At 43.0% G+C, this 17,659-nt stretch overlaps 1 protein-coding gene across 1 annotated transcript in view; it reads left to right on the plus strand.

Annotated features, from left to right (window-relative positions):
• Window positions 1–17,659, plus strand: part of LOC121554026 (probable phospholipid-transporting ATPase IIB) — a 62,946-nt gene that overhangs the window by 43,471 nt on the left and 1,816 nt on the right. Inside the window, 15 exon segments of the mRNA XM_041867464.2 lie at window positions 743–904; window positions 1,224–1,316; window positions 2,151–2,234; window positions 13,119–13,289; window positions 13,529–13,627; window positions 13,750–13,839; window positions 14,099–14,243; window positions 14,824–14,888; window positions 15,048–15,203; window positions 15,286–15,350; window positions 15,504–15,612; window positions 15,789–15,846; window positions 16,952–17,155; window positions 17,601–17,617; window positions 17,619–17,634. Coding sequence (XP_041723398.1) covers window positions 743–904; window positions 1,224–1,316; window positions 2,151–2,234; window positions 13,119–13,289; window positions 13,529–13,627; window positions 13,750–13,839; window positions 14,099–14,243; window positions 14,824–14,888; window positions 15,048–15,203; window positions 15,286–15,350; window positions 15,504–15,612; window positions 15,789–15,846; window positions 16,952–17,155; window positions 17,601–17,617; window positions 17,619–17,634 — 1,534 coding nt within the window.

Consider the following 17,659-nt stretch of genomic DNA (forward strand, 5'->3'; position numbering starts at 1 on the left):
TTTGCCACCAAGTACTAAGTCATGGTTTGCAGAGGGGTCAATACTTATTTCCCTCATTAAAATGCAAATCAATTTATAACATTTTTGACATGCGTTTTTCTGGATTTTTTTGTTGTTATTCTGTCTCTCACTGTTCAAATAAACCTACCATTTAAAATTATAGACTGATCATGTCTTTGTCAGTGGGCAAACGTACAAAATCAGCAGGGGATTAAATACTTTTTCCCCTCACTGTATATTACATGAGGTATTTTATGTTGGTGTTGTCCCTTCACCATATGTCGTAATCTAAAACATAGCCTATGACTTCAGTATTATTCACCATCCTGCTCCTTCTATTGTGTAATAATTGGCCACTGAGTTATAGTTAATAGTCCTTCTGTTACTATGAGGCCAACAACAACCTTCTGTGTCTCATTGTATTCCCTCTCAGCTGTGAATGATACTTAACAATGAACCAGTTACTGTCATGTGTTTGATTTGATTCAGGGCGATCAGGAAGTTGACCGCTGACCATGTCGGGACAACCGTTTAACTTCTCATACGAAAGACAGCACCCTACCCAGGACAATGTTCCCGAACACTGCCCTGGGGCATTGGGATATTACACACCGACCCTAACCTTGACCTGTGAACCCTCTATGTGGCCCCATAGCTAGCCCCTAATGAGAGGAGCAGAGGGCTTGGGTCTGTGTAGTAGTGCAGATAGTGTTCCTGACCTTACTGTGTTGCTCCTCTTCAGGTGGCGCTGGTGCGGTGGACGGAGAGCGTAGGCCTGACTCTGGTGAACAGGGACCTGACCTCCCTGCAGCTGAAGACCCCAGCAGGACAGATCCTAACCTACAACATCCTGCAGATCTTCCCCTTCACCTCCGAGAGCAAGAGGATGGGCATCATCGTCCGTGTATGGACTTAGTTTTGCTGACCATTACATGTGTGGTAACAATGTGTGTGTGTGTGCGTTAGTCAGACCTGGGTTTAAATACTATTTGAAATAATTTAAAATACTTAAGCTGTGCTTGATTGAGCTTTCCTGTTGCAATGGAACCAATAGAAAAGTCAGAAAGGTGCAAACCCCATCTAGGCAGGTTAACACAAACATTCAATGCATTTGAAAGATTTGAAAGTAGTATTTGAATTCAGGTCTGGTGTTAGTATGATATGGCACTGAAATGCTTTTTATATGATTATACATCTATAATTTTGTTCATATTTTGCTCTAGGAGGAGACCACAGGTGACATCACATTTTATATGAAGGGCGCTGATGTTGCCATGGCGTGTATCTTGCAGTACAATGATTGGCTGGAGGAGGAGGTAAGGCGTCCATCCAGGCTGTGTTTATATGAATAAAATTAATCTAACACATGCAGGCTAATTACCTCAGTTGTTAACCATGACATTCATTCATCACAAGATCAACAGGCCCACCCATGACTGGGTGTGCAATACTGTATGTTCATAATTGTATTGGCAATATTGAGCCATTTTCGACCAGGGGCTGTTTTTGATTTAATTAGTGACCTACATGAAGTGCATTCCTTTCCTAGGAGGCATTAGTGTCTGCATCCCAAATTGTGCCCTATTCCCTATTTAGTGTGCTATTTTTGACCAGGGCTGTGGTTTAATATAATTCACTGTATAGGGAATAGGGTGCCATTTGGGACGCAGACAGTATGTCATATTCCTAACAATGGTGTTAATGATGTTCCATTGACTGTAATATCCCGCAGACTGTCCAAGCAGTGGTGCTATATTGGTACCATGTCAATAAGCAATCAGCGCGTCAGTTTCAGCTCATTGGCATTTCATATAAAAAAGAAACCGCCATCTGTGGGTTTTATTATGTCCTCTGAACTTTGCCCCGAGGCGGCTTTATTCCCCATTGATTTCTGTTGTTGTTGGTTGACTGTTCTGATGCAGCTGACTCTCAATTAGATGAAATGATCTATGCCTGTACTGTATACGATACAGCCTATGTTTAACCTACTGTATGCCATATGACATTTGTTAAAACATATTGTTTGTTTAATGAAAAATATCTGACTGGAATATAGAGATTGATTTGGTGTGCCTACAATTGTTCAGTAATTAATATTTTTTTATCATATTACGTCCCTCTCTCCTAACAATCCCCTCTTTTGCTAACAGTGTGGGAACATGGCTAGGGAAGGGCTTCGGACCCTGGTGGTGGCTAAGAAATCCCTGTCTGAGGAGCAGTATATAGACTTTGAGGTACAAAACATAATGTTCCTTCTAAACCCTCTTGAGTCGATTTCTGTGGCTCCACAGAAATGGAATTAGCGTAATAATAAAAAAATCCCCATGAACATCTGTCTGTTTAAGCTAAAGATATCTGCATGGGCTGTATCCCAATCCACCGCATCTGCAGTGAAAGGTGGCAGAGCTACAGCAGTGTTTGTCAGACCATGAGACATCTCGAAAATCGGTCTTCTCATGAAAACTATTATGACCCCTCTCTGGAAAGACGAGACTCTCGCGTACATGTCAGTGGTTTTGCTCTATGACCCCCACAAGCGTCACGGGCCTCGTATGAAGTCGTACCGCCGATCTGCCAACTTCTGTCTGTAGCGTCCAAAAATGTGGGCTACACACTAAGATATATATTTTATCAGGTAAGTTGACTGAGAACACATTCTCATTTACATTTACGACCTGGGGAATAGTTACACGGATGAATGAGCCAATTGGAAGCTGGGGATGATTAGGTGGCTCAGATGGTATGAGAGACAGATTGGGAATTTAGCCAGGACACAGGAATAACACCCTTACAATAAGTGCCATGGAACCTTGAGTGACCACAGAGAGTCGGGACAACCGTTTAACGTCTCATACGAAAGACGGCACCCTACCCAGGACAATGTTCCCGAACACTGCCCTGGGGCATTGGGATATTGCTTTAGACCAGAGGAAAGAGTGCCTTCTACTGGCCGTCCAACACTACTTCCAACAGCATCTGGTCTCCCATCCAGGGACCGACCCTGCTTAGCTTCATAGGCAAGCCAGCAGTGGGATGCAAGGTGGTATGACCCCTCTTTGTAAAGGTGAGTCTCTCACGAACACGTACACTACCGGTCAAAAGTTTTAGAACACTTACTCATTCAAGGGTTTTTTCTTTATTTGTAATATTTTCTACATTGTAGAATAATAGTGAAGACATCACAACTATGAAATAACACATATGGAATCATGTAGTAACCAAAAAAGTGTTAAACAAATCAAAATATATTTTATATTTGAGATTCTGCAAATAGCCACCCTTTGCCTTGATGACAGCTTTGCACACTCTTGGTATTCTCTCAACCAGCTTCATGAGGTAGTCACCTGGAATGCATTTCAATTAACAGGGGTGCCGGGGAAAAAGTAAGGAACTTGTCTGTCGGCCTTGCATTAAAGAACATCATTTGTTAAAGAAAACAGATAAATAAAAAAGTATTCCAGTTTCATTTAAGGACTAAAGGATTGACAGCCGTCCCATATAGATTGCAAAATAGTTGGGAAGAGATTTGACGTACCGATTCCATGGCATAGTGTTTATGAACTGATACGCAAAACAACACCGGATTCAAAACGTTTCTATTTAAATTATTTAAATTCCTGGTCCAGGAATGGCTAAAGGATTGCAATATTTACCTGGAGCTAACCCTGCAGAAAGCACTACTGGGTGATCTGAAAAGTCATAGTCATAATCAATAATATAATAATACTTTTAGCAAAAAAAAAATATTTTCAATTTACAATCTGTAGAAACAATGAGAATAGAAAGGTTCAGAGCTTTTGTAAAACATCACAGTACAGTTAAAAAATATATAGCAAATAGAAATCCAATATGGATGGTGTTAAGAGATAGATGGGTGGTGTTGAATGGAGTTGAAGGATGGGTCTAATAACTAACAACAACTAATAACAACAAGATAACTAATAATGTAAGCATACTGTGTCCATAATAAGTATATAGGTTATAGGTTGAGAGCTTTTGTGAAAGAGCACAGTTAGAAAGATATGGCATATAGAAGCAAACCGGAAGGACATCATGAAAATGATCAGATAGGTTGAGGGTAGAGGAAGTTCAGGAGTAAAAACAAACAAAATAGAATTATTGTAAAATTGACTGTGTCCATAAAATGTATATAGTATGTATAAGCTGGAAGTAGAGGCCTAAGCATTGTTGTTCACTAGTTTACTCCAATTAGGGAAGGAGTGGTGGGGTTGGAAAGTAATAAAGGGACATATATATTTTTAAAGGATATGTGTGTGTGTATGTATGTATGTATGTATGTGTATATATATATGTACAGTGAGGGGAAAAAAGTATTTGATCCCCTGCTGATTTTGTAAGTTTGCCCACTGACAAAGAAATGATCAGTCTATAATTTTAATGGTAGGTTTATTTGAACAGTGAGAGACAGAATAACAACAAAGAAATCCAGAAAAACGCATGTCAAAAATATTATTAATTGATTAGCATTTTAATGAGGGAAATAAGTATTTGACCCCCTCTCAATCAGAAAGATTTCTGGCTCCTAGGTGTCTTTTATACTGGTAACGAGCTGAGATTAGGAGCACACTCTTAAAGGGAGTGCTCCTAATCTCAGTTTGTTACCTGTATAAAAGACACCTGTCCACAGAAGCAATCAATCAATCAGATTCCAAACTCTCCACCATGGCCAAGACCAAAGAGCTCTCCAAGGATGTCAAGGACAAGATTGTAGACCTACACAAGGATGGAATGGGCTACAAGACCATCGCCAAGCATCTTGGTGAGAAGGTGACAACAGTTGGTGCGATTTTTCGCAAATGGAAGAAACACAAAAGAACTGTCAATCTCCCTCGGCTTGGGGCTCCATGCAAGATCTCACCTCGTGGAGTTGCAATGATCATGAGAACGGTGAGGAATCAGCCCAGTACTACACGGGAGGATCTTTTCAATGATCTCAAGGCAGCTGGGACCATAGTCACCAAGAAAACAATTGGTAACACACTACGTCGTGAAGGACTGAAATCCTGCAGCGCCCGCAAGGTCCCCCTGCTCAAGAAAGCACATATACAGGGCCGTCTGAAGTTTGCCAATGAACATCTGAATGATTCAGAGGAAAACTGGGTGAAAGTGTTGTGGTCAGATGAGACCAAAATTGAGCTCTTTGGCATCAACTCAACTCGCCGTGTTTGGAGGAGGAGGAATGCTGCCTATGACCCCAAGAACACCATCCTCATCGTCAAACATGGAGGTGGAACCATTATGCTTTGGGGGTATTTTTCTGCTAAGGGTACAGGACAACTTCACTGCATCAAAGGGACGATGGACGGGGCCATGTACCGTCAAATCTTGGGTGAGAACCTCCTTCCCTCAGCCAGGCCATTGAACATGGGTCGTGGATGGGTATTCCAGCATGACAATGACCCAAAACACACGGCCAAGGCAACAAAGGAATGGCTCAAGAATAAGCACATTAAGATCCTGGAGTGGCCTAGCCATTCTCCAGACCTTAATCCCATAGAAAATATGTGGAGGGAGCTGAAGGTTCGAGTTGCCAAACGTCAGCCTCAAAACCTTAATGACTTGGAGAAGATCTGCAAAGAGGAGTGGAACAAAATCCCTCCTGAGATGTGTGCAAACCTGGTGGCCAACTACAAGAAACGTCTGACCTCTGTGATTGCCAACAAGGGTTTTGCCACCAAGTACTAAGTCATGTTTTGCATAGGGGTCAAATACTTATTTCCCTCATTAAAATCCAAATCAATTCATAAAAAATTTTACATGCGTTTTTCAGGATTTTTTTTTTGTTATTCTGTCTCTCACTGTTCAAATAAACCTACCATTAAAATTATAGACTGATCATGTCTTTGTCAGTGGGCAAACGTACAAAATCAGCAGGGGATCAAATACTTTTTTCCCTCACTGTATGTATGTATCTCAAAAAGTGTTTTTGTAAATATTTGAGTATATCTTTTCATGTGACATCACTGAAGAAATGACACTTTGCTACAATGTAAAGTAGTGAGTGTACAGCTTGTATAACAGTGTAAATTTGCTGTCCCCTCAAAATAACACAACACACAGCCATTAATGTCTAAACCGCTGGCAACAAAAGTGAGTACACCCCTAAGTGAAAATGTCAAAATTGGGCCCAAAGTGTCAATATTTTGTGTGGCCACCATCATTTTCCAGCACTGCCTTAACCCTCTTGGGCATGGAGTTCACCAAAGCTTCACAGGTTGCCACTGGAGTCCTCTTCCACTCCTGCATGTTGACATCACGGAGCTGGTGGATGTTAGAGACCTTGCACTCCTCCACCTTCCATTTGAGGATGCCCCACAGATGCTCAATAGGGTTTAGGTCTGGAGACATGCTTGGCCAGTCCATCACCTTTACCCTCAGCTTCTTTAGCAAGGCAGTGGTCGTCTTGGAGGTGTGTTTGGGGTCGTTATCATGTTAGAATACTGCCCTGCGGCCCAGTCTCCGAAGGGAGGGGATCATGCTCTGCATCAGTATGTCACAGTACATGTTGGCATTCATGGTTCCCTCAATGAACTGTAGCTCCCCAGTGCCGGCAGCACTCATGCAGCCCCAGACCATGACACTCCCACCACCATGCTTGACTGTAGGCAAGACACACTTGTCTTTGTACTCCTCACCTGGTTGCCGCCACACACGCTTGACACCATCTGAACCAAATAAGTTTATCTTCGTCTCATCAGACCACAGGACATGGTTCCAGTAATCCATGTCCTTAGTCTGCTTGTCTTCAGCAAACTGTTTGCGGGCTTTCTTGTGCATCATCTTTAGAAGAGGCTTCCTTCTGGGACGACAGCCATGCAGACCAATTTGGTGCGGTGTATGGTCTGAGCACTGACAGGCTGACCCCCCACCCCTTCAACCGCTGCAGCAATGCTGGCAGCACTCATACGTCTATTTCCCAAAGACAACCTCTGGATATGACGCTGAGCACGTGCACTCAACTTCTTTGGTCGACCATGGCGAGGCCTGTTCTGAGTGGAACCTGTCCTGTTAAACTGCTGTATGGTCTTGGCCACCGTGCTGCTGCTCAGTTTCAGGGTCTTGGCAATCTTCTTATAGTCCAGGCCATCTTCATAATAATATAATAATATGCCATTTAGCAGACGCTTTTATCCAAAGCGACTTACAGTCATGTGCGCATACATTTTTACGTATGGGTGGTCCCGGGGATCGAACCCACTACCCTGGCGTTACAAGCGTCATGCTCTACCAATTGAGCTACAGAGGATTGTTATGTAGAGCAACAATTCTTTTTTTCAGATCCTCAGAGAGTTCTTTGCCATGAGGTGCCATGTTGAACTTCCAGTGACCAGTATGAGGGAGTGTGAGAACGATGACACCACATTTAACACACCTGTTCCCCATTCACACCTGAGACCTTGTCACACCAACGAGTCACATGACACCGGGGAGGGAAAATGGCTAATTGGGCCCAATTTGGACATTTTCACTTAGGGGTGTACTCACTTTTGTTGCCAGCGGTTTAGACATTAATGGCTGTGTGTTGAGTTATTTTGAGGGGACAGCAAATTTACACTGTTATACAAGCTGTACACTCACTACTTTACACTACATTTACATTTACATTATTTAGCAGACACTCTTATCCAGAGCGACTTACAAATTGGTGCATTCAACTTATGATAGCCAGTGGGACAACTTTTTTTGTTGTTCTTTTTTTTGAGGGGGTGGGGGTAGAAGGATTACTTTATGCTATTCCAGGTATTCCTTAAATAGGTAGGGTTTCAAGTGTCTCCGGAAGGTGGTCAGTGACTCCGCTGTCCTGACGTCGTGGGGGAGCTTGTTCCACCATTGGGGTGCCAGAGCAGCAAATAGCTTTGACTGGTCTGAGCGGGAACTGTGCATTCGTAGAGGTAGGGGAGCTAGCAGTGCCCTCGTTTGGGTGTAGGGTCTGATCAGAGCCTGAAGGTAAGGAGGTGCCGTTCCCCTCACAGCTCCGTAGGCAAGCACCATGGTCTTGTAGTAAATGCGAGTCTCAACTGGAAGCCAGTGGAGTGTGCGGAGGAGCGGGGTGACATGAGAGAAGTTGGGAAGGTTTGTAGCAAAGTGTCATTTCTTCAGTGTTGTCACATGAAAAGATATACTCAAATATTTACAAAAATGTGAGGGGGTACTCACTTTTGTGAGATACTGTATGTATGGATGTGTATATATATATATATATATATATATATATACACACACACACACTGCTCAAAAAAATAAAGGGAACACTTAAACAACACAATGTAACTCCAAGTCAAACACACTTCTGTGAAATCAAACTGTCCACTTAGGAAACAACACTGATTGACAATAAATTTCCCATGCTGTTGTGCAAATGGAATAGACAACAGGTGGAAATTATAGGCAATTAGCAAGACACCCCCAATAAATGACTGGTTTTGCAGGTGATGACCACAGACCACTTCTCAGTTCCAATGCTTCCTGGCTGATGTTTTGGTCACTTTTGAATGCTGGCGGTGCTTTCACTCTAGTGGTAGCATGAGACGGAGTCTACAACCCACACAAGTGGCTCAGGTAGTGCAGCTCATCCAGGATGGCACATCAAAGCGAGCTGTGGCAAGAAGGTTTGCTGTGTCTGTCAGCGTAGTGTCCAGAGCATGGAGGTGCTACCAGGAGACAGGCCAGTACATCAGGAGACGTGGAGGAGGCCGTAGGAGGGCAACAACCCAGCAGCAGGACTGCTACCTCCGCCTTTGTGCAAGGAGGAGCAGGAGGAGCACTGCCAGAGCCCTGCAAAATGACCTCCAGCAGGCCACAAATGCATGTGTCTGCTCAAACAGAAACAGACTCCATGAGGGTGGTATGAGGGCCCGACGTCCACAGGTGGGGGTTGTGCTTACAGCCCAACACCGTGCAGGACGTTTGGCATTTGCCAGAGAACACCAAGATTGGGAAAATTCGCCACTGGCGCCCTGTGCTCTTCACAGATGAAAGCAGGTTCACACTGAGCACATGTGACAGACGTGACCGAGTCTGGAGATGCCGTGGAGAACGTTCCGCTGCCTGCAACATCCTCCAGCATGACCGGTTTGGCGGTGGGTCAGTCATGGTGTGGGGTGGCATTTCTTTGGGGGGCCGCACAGCCCTCCATGTGCTCGCCAGAGGTAGCCTGACTGCCATTAGGTACCGAGATGAGATCCTCAGACCCCTTGTGAGACCATATGCTGGTGCGGTTGGCCCTGGGTTCCTCCTAATGCAAGACAATGCTAGACCTCATGTGGCTGGAGTGTGTCAGCAGTTCCTGCAAGAGGAAGGCATTGATGCTATGGACTGGCCCACCCGTTCCCCAGACCTGAATCCAATTGAGCACATCTGGGACATCATGTCTCGCTCCATCCACCAACGCCACGTTGCACCACAGACTGTCCAGGAGTTGGCGGATGCTTTAGTCCAGGTCTGGGAGGAGATCCCTCAGGAGACCATCCGCCATCTCATCAGGAGCATGCCCAGGTGTTGTCATACAGGTACGTGGAGGCCACACACACTACTGAGCCTCATTTTGACTTGTTTTAAGGACATTACATCAAAGTTGGATCAGCCTGTAGTGTGGTTTTCCAATTTAATTTTGAGGGTGACTCCAAATCCAGACCTCCATGGGTTGATAAATTAGATTTCCATTGAAAATGTTTGTGTGATTTTGATGTCAGCACATTCAACTATGTAAAGAAAAAAGTATTTAATAAGATTATTTCATTCATTCAGACTAGGATGTGTTATTTTAGTGTTCCCTTTATTTTTTTGAGCAGTGTATGTATGTATATATATATGTGTATGTATATGTATGTATATGTATGTGAGAGAAAAAAAACTTATGGGAGATTGGAAGTAATGCAGCCAATTACAGTGGGGGAAAAAAGTATTTAGTCAGCAACCAATTGTGCAAGTTCTCCCACTTAAAAAGATGAGAGAGGCCTGTAATTTTCATCATAGGTAAAAATAAATAAAATAATATGCCATTTAGCAGACGCTTTTATCCAAAGCGACTTACAGTCATGCGTGCATACATTTTTTTGTGTATGGGTGGTCCCGGGGATCGAACCCACTACCTTGGCGTTACAAGCGCCGTGCTCTACCAGCTGAGCTACAGAGGACCACACGTCAACTATGACAGACAAAGACATTTTTTTCCAGAAAATCACATTGTAGGATTTTTAATGAATTTATTTGCAAATTATGGTGGAAAATAAGTATTTGGTCAATAACAAAAGTTTCTCAATACTTTGTTATATACCCTTTGTTGGCAATGACACAGGTCAAACGTTTTCTGTAAGTCTTCACAAGGTTTTCACACACTGTTGCTGGTATTTTGGCCCATTCCTCCATGCAGATCTCCTCTAGAGCAGTGATGTTTTGGGGCTGTCGCTGGGCAACACAGACTTTCAACTCCCTCCAAAGATTTTCTATGGGGTTGAGATCTGGAGACTGGCTATGCCACTCCAGGACCTTGAAATGGTTCTTACGAAGCCACTCCTTCGTTGCCGGGGCTGTGTGTTTGGGATCATTGTCATGCTGAAAGACCCAGCCACGTTTCATCTTCAATGCCCTTGCTGATGGAAGGAGGTTTTCACTCAAAATCTCACGATACATGGCCCCATTCATTCTTTCCTTTACACGGATCAGTCGTCCTGGTCCCTTTGCAGAAAAACAGCCCCAAAGCATGATGTTTCCACCCCCATGCTTCACAGTAGGTATGGTGTTCTTTGGATGCAACTCAGCATTCTTTGTCCTCCAAACACGACTAGTTGAGTTTTTACCAAAAAGTTATATTTTGGTTTCATCTGACCATATGACATTCTCCCAATCCTCTTCTGGATCATCCAAATGCACTCTAGCAAACTTCAGACGGGCCTGGACATGTACTGGCTTAAGCAGGGGGACACGTCTGGCAGTGCAGGATTTGAGTCCCTGGCGGCGTAGTGTGTTACTGATGGTAGGCTTTGTTACTTTGGTCCCAGCTCTCTGCAGGTCATTCACTAGGTCCCCCCGTGTGGTTCTGGGATTTTTGCTCACCGTTCTTGTGATCATTTTGACCCCACGGGGTGAGATCTTGCGTGGAGCCCCAGATCGAGGGATATTATCAGTGGTCTTGTATGTCTTCCATTTCCTAAAAATTGCTCCCACAGTTGAGAGTGAGAGCCAGAAATCTTGCTTGTTTGTAGGTGACCAAATACTTATTTTCCACCATAATTTTCAAATAAATTCATTAAAAATCCTACAATGTGATTTTCTGGATTTTTTTTCTTCTCAATTTGTCTGTCATAGTTGACGTGTACCTATGATGAAAATTACACGCCTCTCTCATCTTTTTAAGTGGGAGAACTTGCACAATTGGTGGCTGACTAAATACTTTTTTTCCCCACTGTACATTGATGGAAGTTACAATCTATCTGCAATATTAAAGCTGATATACCCCATAAAAAAAATAAAAAAAACTGGTGTGCCTCCTTAAAAGTTAATTTGTGAAATGTATTTCCTTCTTAATGCATTTGAGCCAATCAGTTGTGTTGTGACAAGGTAGGGGGGGTATACAGAACATAGCCCTATTTGGTAAAAGACCAAGTCCATATTATGGCAAGAACAGCTCAAATAAGCAAAGGGAAACGACAGTCCATCGTTACTTTAAGACATGAAAGTCAAGTAACAGACACATCTCAACATCAACTGTTCAGAGGAGACTGTGTGAATCAGGCCTTCATTGTCGAATTGCTGCAAAGAGACCACTACTAAAGGACACCAATAAGAAGAAGAGACTTGCTTGGGCCAAGAAACACGAGCAATGGACATTAGACCGGTGGAAATTTGTCCTTTGGTCTGGAGTCCAAGTTGGAGATTTTTGGTTCCAACCGCCATGTCTTTGTGAGACGCGGTGTGGGTGAACGGATGATCTCTGCATGTGTATTTCCCACCGTAAAGCATGGAGGAGGAGGTGTTATGGTATGGGGGTGCTTTGCTGGTGACACTGTTTGTGATTTATTTAGAATTCATGGTACACTTAACCAGCATGGCTACCACAGCATTCTGCAGCGATTACGCCATCCCATCTGGTTTGGGCTTAGTGGGACTATCATTTGTTTTTCAACAGGACAATGACCCAACACACCTACAGGCTGCGTAAGGGCTATTTGACCAAGAAGGAGAGTGATTGAGCGCTGCATCAGATGACCTGGCCTCCACAATCCCCCGACCTCAACCAAATTGAGATGGTTTGGGATGAGTCGGACCGCAGAGTGAAGGAAAAGCAGCCAACAAGTGCTCAGCATATGTGGGAACTCCTTCAAGACTGTTGGAAAAGCATTCCAGGTGAAGCTGGTTGAGAGAATGCCAAGAGTGTGCAAAGCTGTCATCAAGGCAAAGGGTGGCTATTTGAAGAATCTCAAATATAAAATACATTTTGATTTGTTTAACACTTTTTTTGGTTACTACATGATTCCATATGTGTTATTTCATAGTTTTGATATCTTCACTATTATTCTACTATATAGAAAATAGTAAAAATAAAGAAAAACCCTTGAATGAGTAGGTGTTCTAAAACTTTTGACCGGTAGTGTACATGTCTGTTGTTTTGCTCTTGGAAGCACCTCAAACGCCTCACAAGACTCGCCTGAAGGTAGCCCAGTAACAGTTTTAAAACAATGAATGGAAGTATATATATGGAAGTAGTTTAGTGCCTAAAAGAAAGGGTTAAATATGTGTCAAAAAAAATTAAAGTTTCCTGATCTTTCTTATCTCTCAGATATAGGACAAACACTTCAAAACAAACTTCCTTGAGATTTTTATTTAATTATTCCCCCAGGCTTAGACTAGAGGATAACTGTCCTGCTGATCTCAAAATAATCAACAAACCGAATGCGCTGCCTACTTGCCCTCATACCACTTACTTCCCTTCCTCTCTTGCCGTGCTCTACACTCTGTTGCCATGGCTATTTATTTATCTCAGATTTTCTCCGTTTGACTATCTATTTGTACCTCCCTATCTCTCTTTAATTATCACTTCCTTTTTCATCTCTCCTCCGTCATTGACGGACTACCTTTCCCTCTCTGTGTCGGTGTAGAACCGGTACAACCAGGCCAAGCTGAGTATGAATGACCGGGCTCTGAAGGTGTCAGCGGTGGTAGAGAGTCTGGAGAGGGAGATGGAGCTTCTGTGTTTGACTGGGGTTGAGGACCAACTACAGGCCGACGTCAGGCCAACCCTGGAGCTCCTCAGAAACGCTGGGATCAAGGTGTGAGACCACACTATCCTTTTGTGTTTTACTACAACTGTGAACGTACTGTTACATGTTGGCTGCATTTATATTGCGCTGTCCTTTCCATGTACAGTATAATGTTAGCTGTGAAAAAGTTTCACTCCATAGAATCTGACTGGTCCTTGTATAATACGAAACACTGTAAGATGGTCCTTTTAATGCCACTGCGGATACTCTGTCACTGATTCTATGTCATGGTTTTGTTTTCTGTTCAGATATGGATGCTGACTGGGGATAAGCTGGAGACAGCTACTTGTATCGCTAAAAGCTCCCATTTGGTGTCCAGAAGTCAAGATATTCACGTGTTCAGATCGGTACGCTTCTCCTTCTTTTTTAATGTTAAAATAATAACCTGTCACTTTATGAGTGTTAAAGGGATGAGGAAATGGTATTGTATCTGTCCTTCCACAAATTGTATTGCCTGGCTCTCGAGCAGGTCTCCAACAGAGGAGAGGCCCACCTGGAGCTCAATGCCTTCAGAAGGAAACACGACTGTGCTCTGGTCATCTCTGGCAACTCTTTGGAGGTACTACAACACAACACACTTCTCACAAGCCTCTCAAGATTGTACTGTATATGCATTATAATTGTGTCAAAACTTAAACCTTTTGAAGCCGAAACAGCAAACAGAGGAACAAAGCACATCAGTTATGATTTGATAAGCAAATAAAACTCAATTGTAACACCGTTGATCTGAAGAGATGGTGCAGTAAGTATTATGTGAATGTGCTTGTGGGTCCGGATGTGTTTGCATTTTCCGAATCCATACGTCTATCTTCCCACAGGTGTGTCTGCGGTACTACGAGCATGAGTTTGTGGAGCTGGCGTGTCAGTGTCCGGCGGTAGTCTGCTGTCGCTGCTCCCCCACTCAGAAAGCCCAGATCGTCCACCTGCTCAAGCAGCACACAGCCAACAGAACCTGTGCCATAGGTGAGCCCCTGTGCCATAGGTGGAAATGGGCTCACCTATGGCACAGGTTCTGTAACAACTAACTAAACTAATTTTGACTTGTTTTAAGGACATTACATCAAAGTTGGATCAGCCTGTAGTGTGGTTTTCCACTTTAATTTTGAGGGTGACTCCAAATCCAGACCTCCATGGGTTGATACATTTGATTTCCATTGATCATTTTTGTGTGATTTTGTTGTCAGCACATTCAACTATGTAAAGAAAAAAGTATTTAATAAGATTATTTCATTCATTCAGATCTAGGATGTGTTGTTTAAGTGTTCCCTTTTATTTATTTTTAGCAGTGTATTATTATTATTATTATTATTATTATTATTATTATTATTATTATTATCTCACTATTGACTACTTTATTTTGAAAATGAAGAAACTAGACCCAGTATGAGAAGGTACACCTATATTGTCCACAATCAAAGAGCATAAGCATCTCTGTTAACATTGTTTTGTCATCATCCTGGGGCATAAGCCTTATTTCCATATGGCTCTTTAACATGTTATTATTGAGCCTGTGGCTGACATGTGGCTCTCTTTTCTCTCCCAGGTGATGGAGGTAATGATGTCAGTATGATCCAGGCAGCAGACTGTGGTATTGGTATTGAAGGAAAGGTTAACAATCCATATCACTCCTCCTCTTCCACTTATTATTACATTAAATCGTTTTTTTTTTTTTTATACGAAAATATGCTTATGAGCGCCATATTTAGTCTGATGTGGGGTGTGTCCTTCCCTAGAATAGCATGACGCTCTTATGCTCTTCCCATGCAGGAGGGGAAGCAGGCATCCCTGGCGGCAGATTTCTCCATCACTCAGTTTAAGCACATTGGTCGGCTGCTCGTGGTGCATGGCAGGAACAGCTACAAGCGCTCAGCAGCCTTGGGCCAGTTTGTCATGCACAGAGGCATGATCATATCAACTATGCAGGTAGACCTGAACATGTTTATGTTAGTAGTACTGAATATGGAAGGACTTGAATGAAATGTAATATCTCCCTCCCTCTTTGCAGGCAGTGTTTTCCTCCATTTTCTACTTTGCATCAGTCCCTTTGTACCAGGGTTTCCTCATGGTTGGGTATGTGGCTGTCTATATTTTTACTGCAATTGTTTTCATTTGTGCATACAGTATGTGCATGCATCTAAACATGAGAAGGTGAGATCCTTTCTATTCATGCTGTGGTACCGTGTTCTCTATTAACTCAGTCCTGTGTTCTCCCCTTCTGTGCAGGTATTCTACCATCTACACGATGTTCCCTGTGTTTTCCCTGGTGCTGGACCAGGACGTGAAGCCAGAGATGGCCCTGCTGTACCCTGAGCTTTACAAAGACCTCACCAAGGTACAATGACAACCTATTCTATGTAATACTGGCTGGAAGGGGGAATGGATGGTCAATTTACACTAACTCTGTTTTCATTAAGGGTTTAACGGGTTAAAGTGAATTCAAAAGTTTTGTTTTGTGGTTCGACAGGAATTATATTATGATGTCTGCAATTCTGTATTTTTCTCTTCTAGGGTCGTTCCTTGTCTTTCAAAACTTTCTTCATTTGGGTGTTAATCAGTATTTACCAAGGTAAGAGGATTGACAGGATACTCCTCCGTAGCTTTCTGAGTTTGATTTCCTTAACACAGTTCTAATGATGAATACTAACACACAGGTGAGGGTGCTGGGAAACATTATGGATATTAGGAATTTAAAAGGTGTTGGCCAGGTGCACAAACTCTTATATAAAGGATCCATCTGCAGAGTATGGCAGCTTTTCTGAAAGCAACTTGAATGATGCGCAGCGTAGTGGCTTAACCACCTTTTATTACTCACTGTTCATCCAGGCACCACACTTCTATTTCATAATTTTGACTGTTTGCAATACTTCAGTCCACTGCCCCCTGACTCTCAGACAGTCCTGTTTCTCAGTATCTTAGGTTTCCAAGCGTCATCCTCAGCTACACGCAGGCTTTTGTCCGTCCAGTAAATCAATATTTCTGTCATCGCTAAGCCATGCAGCATGTTGAAAAATATCTGTTCCTACTGGAGCATAACTTCCTGACAGCTCGTTTTTTTAAATGAAAGGCCTAATAACAAAGTCCAATTTATTACCTCCCAGGAATGCACTGCATGTAGACTGTATGGAAAAGGCAATTATGTGATCAGTTATAGGCAATTAAGCTCAATTTGATGCGCGTTATGATTAAATGAAAGGCTATCAAAATACAGTAGGCACCACCATAGCATAGATGAATTAGTGTCAAGCTACAGTACTCCGAGGGGTTTACCTGGGTGGTTTCGGGATACACTAGGACACATTGTGTCTGTTCGCCCTCATAAATAATGTAATTGAGCCAAACCCTGTGTCTCCAGACTTACTGTAATCCTAACGGGTGGACCCTGTCTGGTGTCTCAATGAACAGACTTTGAATAACAGACTTTCAGTGAGCATTGTGGATCAAAGTCACTTTTAAGAAATAAACCAAAACAAAGGCCTAATGTACTTGTCATATTTGGTCCCTTGAAATAATAAACCAATTAATTGTATTTTTAGGTCTTATCGTTATTAACTAGAAACAAATTGATTCTAGTCGATTACTAGAAGAAATTCAAGTTGTTCCATTCTCTAGTTTCTTTCTCAAGCTGATTAAACAGTTACTCAACCACTAACACTTCTTTGTGGCATCCCCAGGTGGCATCCTGATGTACGGCGCACTGCTGTTGTTTGAGTCGGAGTTTGTGCACGTGGTGGCCATCTCCTTCACTGCGCTGATCCTCACCGAGCTGTTCATGGTGGCGCTCAACATCCGTACCTGGCACTGGCTCATGGTACTGGCAGAGTTCCTCAGTCTGGGCTGCTACATAGCCTCGCTCGCCTTCCTCAACGAGTACTTTGGTAAGCAAATGTTCTTTACCTGAGGAGAAAAACAACTAAATTCAACTTTATTTATCCCCCCTTAATTTTTGTATTTGCTGTTTGATATTGTGCTGATACGTGTTGAGGGGTAATAATGATTTTGTTTTGTTGCATTTTGTTATGTCGAAGGCAGTTCTGCCAAACACTTTACTCTTGTAGTGGAACAGTTTCACCCTTTGCACTACACTGCACTGCAGCTTTTGTGTTTTAGTTTGATGCACTTATGTTTGAGTTAACGCAATTAAACCTTGGAGGTCTGTGCTTTGCTCGTGTCTGCCATCTTCTTTCTCTCTCTCTCTCCCCCTCGCTCTCTTCTGTATCTCTCTCTCCCTGTTTTTTTCTCTCTCTCATGCTGGCACTCACCTCGTCTCTCTCTCTCTGCCAGTCGTCCTCTCTTTTTCCACTGTATGTGGCCTTGGGACAGGCATAGGCAGGGGGTCCTTTTGGAGCTTTTCTGGGTAGGTGTGCAGCACTGTGGAAACA

This window comes from Coregonus clupeaformis, chromosome 38 (assembly GCF_020615455.1).
Source record: "Coregonus clupeaformis isolate EN_2021a chromosome 38, ASM2061545v1, whole genome shotgun sequence".
Classification (NCBI taxonomy): domain Eukaryota; kingdom Metazoa; phylum Chordata; class Actinopteri; order Salmoniformes; family Salmonidae; genus Coregonus; species Coregonus clupeaformis.